Source organism: Lagenorhynchus albirostris, chromosome 1 (genome assembly GCF_949774975.1).
Source record: "Lagenorhynchus albirostris chromosome 1, mLagAlb1.1, whole genome shotgun sequence".
Classification (NCBI taxonomy): domain Eukaryota; kingdom Metazoa; phylum Chordata; class Mammalia; order Artiodactyla; family Delphinidae; genus Lagenorhynchus; species Lagenorhynchus albirostris.
Window position 1 is genome coordinate 74,260,413 of NC_083095.1, and position 5,696 is coordinate 74,266,108.

Genomic DNA, 5,696 nt, shown 5'->3' on the forward strand with positions numbered 1-5,696 from the left:
TCATTCGTATCTCCAGGGGGCGATGGACCGGCTGTTGAGGGGTCCGTCTTCACTGGCCTTGCAGAATTCTGGGTGGTGGGCAAGGCTGGTGGTCTCTGGGGGAGGCATGAGCACAGTGTTGCACTTCAGCCACTCCTCAGTGGGGTTCTGTCCTTTGCTGGGGCAGCAGCTGGGCCAGTGGGTACAGCCCTTCTGGGGCCGCAAATGGAGGGTGTGGGTTCCCAAGACCATTGCCAAAAATGCAACCACCTGTAGGAAAAGGCCAGTGAGAAAACTGCTTCCACTTAGTCCGGGTGCCCCCTCCCCCAGCTGTTCCCTGAGCTCCTGGATTCACGCCGCATCTGGTCCCCAGCCCCAAACCTGAGAGCTTCCTCCACCCTAGCCACATCTCTGCTCCTGCCCTGCTCAGCACATCCCAGCCAGGCCCCTGCGCACTCACTTGGTACATGCCGGATGCTGCTCCCCCAGCCTGCGCACCGCGCTGGCTGACAGCAGGGCCTTGTGGAAGCAGGTTGACTGGAGCAGTTTAGGAGTCCTGGTTTTATCTGCAGCAAACCTGTTTTGTTTATTCAAATTTTTTTCCACTACCTTTTGGAGTGTGTGACCTGAGATTAAAAAACAAAACAAGGGCTTCCCTGGTGGCGCAGTGGTTGAGAGTCCGCCTGCTGATGCAGGGGACACGGGTTCGTGCCCTGGTCCAGGAAGATCCCACATGCCGCGGAGCGGCTGGGCCCATGAACCACGGCCGCTGATCCTGTGCTCCGCAACGGGAGAGGCCACAACAGTGAGAGGCCCGCGTACCGCAAAAAAAAAAAAAAAAAAAACTGAAAACCCCAAAAAACTTGCAAGTGTTTTCAAAAGCTGATTTAAATGCTAGACTCACTGAAGTTGTGATTAACATCATTGTAAGCCCGATAACCTATTGGGTAAACTTTGTTCTTTATACTTTTCCAGGCATGGGTCAAAGCAATAGTATCCTGCTATTCTATGCCTTTGAGAACAGGCATTATAGGAATTTCCCTGGTTCGCTTGTTACCCAAAATTAGGGAACACCATCCTGGTCTCTCTCCAAGAGGCCTCGTTTCTATGACCCCTGCTGCTCCCACCCATGGTCTTGTCTCTTCTCTTCCCTTTCTTCTCAGATGTCCTCCTGATCACCGACCTTAGTGCAGAGTCCAGCCTTAGGTCTGGCACGTGGACCCCAGGGTGGCTTTTGGTGTTCCCGAGCAACCCCCAACCGCAGAAAAGGCTTTGAGGGGGCCTTCCAGAAGAGCTGGATCCCTTGGGTCTCTCCCAGACCAATCAGAACCTCAGAGGCTGACACGGCCCGGACCTCTTGATCTTGGCCCCTATCCAGGACAGCGTGCTTGAAAGAGCTGGAAGTGATCCAAGCTACTTGTTTCACTTGTTGATGCCGCAAAGGACCCACGTGGGTTACGTGGGACATTCCCTCCAGGAGAGGACTTTGGGGTGTCCCCTGCCTCTGTACCAGGACCTCCTCTAACGAAACCCCTGAAGGGCAGTCTCCCCTGCCTGACCAGGCCTGACGCAGAACTTGCGCTCTGAGCCACATGTCCCCACTCACCTCTTCCCATTTGCTCAGTCTCCACCCTTATCTCAGGAGCAGCTGTGGGTCTCCTCAGGATGACTCCCTGCCATAAGAAGCATTTTCCAGAGGGTTCTCCTGTTGGGATGACTAAGAATCCCTGAGTCATTTCAGCTTCCAGGGAATCACTAGGGGTGTGGAGAGATGGGGGTGGCAATGGGGAGAATGTAGAGGCAGAAGCAAAGTTCACCCAGTACCCAGTATCACGGGTGCTTCCCCGTGTGTCCTCACCTGCCTGGGCCTGACCTGGCAGCCACGGGGGACCAGCTGAGAGTCCCACCCCCGAGCCTCTGGGAAGAGATCAGCCCCTAGCAGGAAAGAGCAGGGAGGATGTGACAGGAAACACCCCACCTCGGCCAAGAAAGCTTGCAAAAGGCTACGATGGCTGTCCTGCCCTTCCTCAGAAAGTCACCGGAGTTCTCACCCTTCCCCTGCCTCTGATCAGCTCTTCGCCTAGGGGCCTCTCTTCTCTTGTAGAAATATGCATGTTTGCTGCAGCTTGGGCGGTGGGCTGGGGGTAACCTGGGTGGCCACAAAAGTGCCAACCAGCCTAGCAGCCCCTGCAACAGTGCTGAAACCAGCGCTCCGCAGGGCCTACTGAAGCTCATCTGCACTCACCTGAGGTGGGGCAGGGGCACTGGTGGTTAAAATGCTGAAATATTACTTCTGTCCCGGCTGGTAAATAGATACTGTCCTCAGGACTGGAGCACGTCCACACTACAACCTCCCTGTGATCCTGCAACTAAAGGGAGACCGCCTGGCCCAGACGGAGTCCTCCAGAACAGGCTCCCGTGTCCTGATGGGGATGCCATGATGGTACCGGTTGCTAATTATTTGTAGTATCATCTTTACTTACATGGTGCCTGGAGCCTGCCTTCAAAGAGAACCCAGTCTGGCCTGGGAGACACGCAGAGAATCAGAGTGAACAGGACAAAAAGCCTAGCAACTCCCTCCCCCAGCCCAGGCCTGGTGCCTCCCCCATGGTGGGCCTTTGGCTTACTCAACTCTGTCCTACAGTCATGGCTGCCCTGTTCATTCGCCCATTTGCCAAATATTTATTGAGCACTTATTATATGCCAGGCACCATTCTAAATGCTAGGAATGCAGAGGAGGACAAGCCAGATAAGGTCCCTGCCTCAAGAAGCTTACGTTTTAGAAGGAGACAGATGGTAAATAAAGAAACAAGATAATCTCTGATAATAATAAGTGCTATGAAGAAAATGAAACAGTGTTAAGAAATAGAGAATTACTGGGAGGTGGGGGGTGGGTGGAGGGAGGGGCAACTTAACTTTAAAAAGCCAGGGAAGGCAACTTCCCTGGTGGTCCAGCAGTTAAGACTTCGCCTTCTAATGCAGGAGGTGCAGGTGATCCCTGGTCAGAGCTAAGATCCCACATGCCTCGCAGCCAAAAAACCAAAACATAAAACAGAAACAATATTGTAACAAATTCAATAAAGACTTTAAAAGTGGTTCACATCAAAAAAAATCTTAAAAAAAAAAAAAAAAAAGCCAGGGAAGGCCTTTCTGAAGATGTGGAATTTGACAAGATGATGGAAAGGGTCTGGGAAAGAGTGGTCCAGGCAGAGGGAACAGGACATGCAGAGTCCTAGAGGTGAAAGAGCTTGACATGTTTCAGAAACAGAACGGACAGTGTGGGTAGAAAACAAAGGTTAAGGGAAAGGGTGGGATGAAATGAGGTGAAGAGGTGGGCAGGGACCAGCTCACATAGGATCTTAAAGCCTGTGGCAGAACATTTGTTTTTTAATTTATATATATTTTTTATTTTTGGCTGCGTTGGGTCTTTGTTGCTGCGTGCGGGCTTTCTCTGGTTGCAGCGAGCAGGGGCTACTTTTTGTTGAGGTGCATGGGCTTCTCATTACGGTGGCTTCTCTTGTTGCGGAGCACAGGCTCCAGGCGCACAGGCTTCAGTAATTGTGGCGCATGGGCTCAGTAGTTGTGGCTCGCGGGCTCTAGAGCGCAGGTTCAGTAGTTGTGGCACACGGGCTTAGTTGCTCTGTGGCATGTGAGATCTTCCCGGACCAGGGCTCGAACCCACTGGCAGGCAGATTCTTAACCACTGCGCCACCAGGGAAGTCCGGAGCATTTGGATTTTATGCCAAATTCAGTGGGAAGGTATCAACAGTATTCAAGCATAATCTACATGATGTGGGTTTCTTGAAGGCAAGTTCCGTGTCCTTGACATTCTGCTGCCCCACAGAACTGACATCAGATAACAATAGTAACAGTTGCTTTGAGCCAACATTTACACATCATGGACCAGGCACTGTTCTCAAGACTTCTTCTTTTTTTTTGTTTTAATGAATGAATCTTTTTTTTTAAAATTTATTTATTTATTTTGGCTGCATTGGGTCTTCGCTGCTGCACGTGGGCTTCTACTCTTTGTTGCTGTGTGCAGGCTTCCCATTGCGGTGGCTTCTGTTGCGGAGCACGGGCTCTAAGCGCACGGGCTTCAGTAGTTGTGGCGCACGGGCTTAGTTGCTCCGCAGCATGTGGGATCTTCCCCAACCAGGGCTCGAATCCGTGTCCCCTGCACTGGCAGGCTGATTCCTAACCACTGTGCCACCAGGGAATTCCAGTTCTCAGGATTCTCTTAATCCTCAGTTCCATTATTAACCCATTTGACAGACAAGGAACCAGAGGCTCCCAGAGGTCACATAGCTTGCCAAGGTTGGAGTTGGCTAGTGTTGGAGCCAGGATTAGAATGCAGCCAATCTGGATGCGGTGGGGTCCAAAGAGAGGAGAACTGGAAGAATCCATGAGCACCCGAGAAGTTCTGAGTAGAACAGGTCACGGGGTGGGATGAGGAGGACATCAGCCGATTGGCCCTGCTGGGAAAGGACAAGAGTGGGAGAGAAGACTGGGACCCAGAAAGCCTGATGGAGGGGTTCCTGCCTTTCTACCCCCTGAGTAGTGGCAAACGCAAGCCCCGAAGCTGAGGGCCCCCCTGCCTGAGGCTGCCGCCCACCCAGGGTCTTAGCCTACCACCCAGCCTGGGTTTTCTCCAACCTAACCTGGAGCCCAGAACTCTCCCTGACCAAGTTAGAATCACCTGAAACCTCAGTTTGCGAAGGAGAGGGCAGAGATGAGGCATAAGGACAGGAAGAAGGCTCCTCCTGCTCTCAACAAAGAAGCACTTTGAACTTTCATGAAGGTACAAGCTGGGGGTGCAGGGGGAGTTGTGGGGAGCCAAGGTGAAGAGGAAAGGCCATTGTGCTACACACTTTACATATATTTACTCCTCACCAAAGCAACTGTTCCAGATGAGGAGCTGAACTTCAGAGATGTTCCAGAACTTGACCAAGGTCACAGAGCTGACAAACCAGGATTCACTCCCGAGCCTGACCGGCTCCATTTCCTGCCTGGGCACTCCAGAAGCACAGACTTGTGTTCCTGCAGGTGTGCACTCTAACCCCCTCACCTAGCTCCAGGCACTAGCTAGGCGCTCAGCTACAATGAGGGCAGTGAGCCTCACTGCCCTCCTCCCAAACCACCATTTTGCCGGGTCCCAGCACTTCCTTCCTGCTTAGTCTTTTCCGGCCTCCATCTGTTTCCCCTGTGCCAATCAGGGCACTCATCTTTGGAACAGGGTTTCCTGCCCACCTCCATCTTGAGCCCCAATTTGCCTTGGCAGTCCCCTGGGCAGAGATCATATACCAAGTCGCTCCCCAGAAGCTGAGTATCTGTGTTCCAGGCAGCCAGGCCCCCCCAGGGCTGGGGTCTGGGAGAAGTTGGACCAGGCTGGAACTGGAATGGGGGAGCTCTCCCTTGAGATGCATCTGGAAATGTTAAAGTTCCTCTCCCATCCTAAAGGAGTCTGAGTTTGTTCACAGGTGCCCAAGCAACAGGGAGAGGAAGGAGCTGGGTCAGGTGCTTCCCCCTCCCCTGCTGGCAAATGCCTGGAAGAGTGGGCCTGTGGAATGTGAAGGTGGAGGGGGATGGGAGGGGAGGGGGGAGCCTCTCTGTATCCCCGGCCTCAGGTTCACAAAGGGCCTTAAATTAGACTTCCGATGTTATCTCCAAATGACGCTATACATACATAGAGCCATTGTCTATGTGTTTGAAGTGTTAAT

General features: G+C 52.6%; 1 protein-coding gene across 1 annotated transcript; it reads right to left on the reverse strand.

Annotated features, from left to right (window-relative positions):
• IL25 (interleukin 25) lies at nucleotides 1-448 on the reverse strand. The gene is made up of 2 exons (XM_060164102.1): nucleotides 440-448; nucleotides 1-324 (listed from the first exon to the last, which is right to left on the reverse strand). Exons 1-2 carry the CDS (start codon nucleotides 446-448, stop codon nucleotides 1-3), a joined length of 333 nt encoding a protein of 110 aa, XP_060020085.1.
• Between the last annotated feature and the right edge of the window lie 5,248 nt (nucleotides 449-5,696).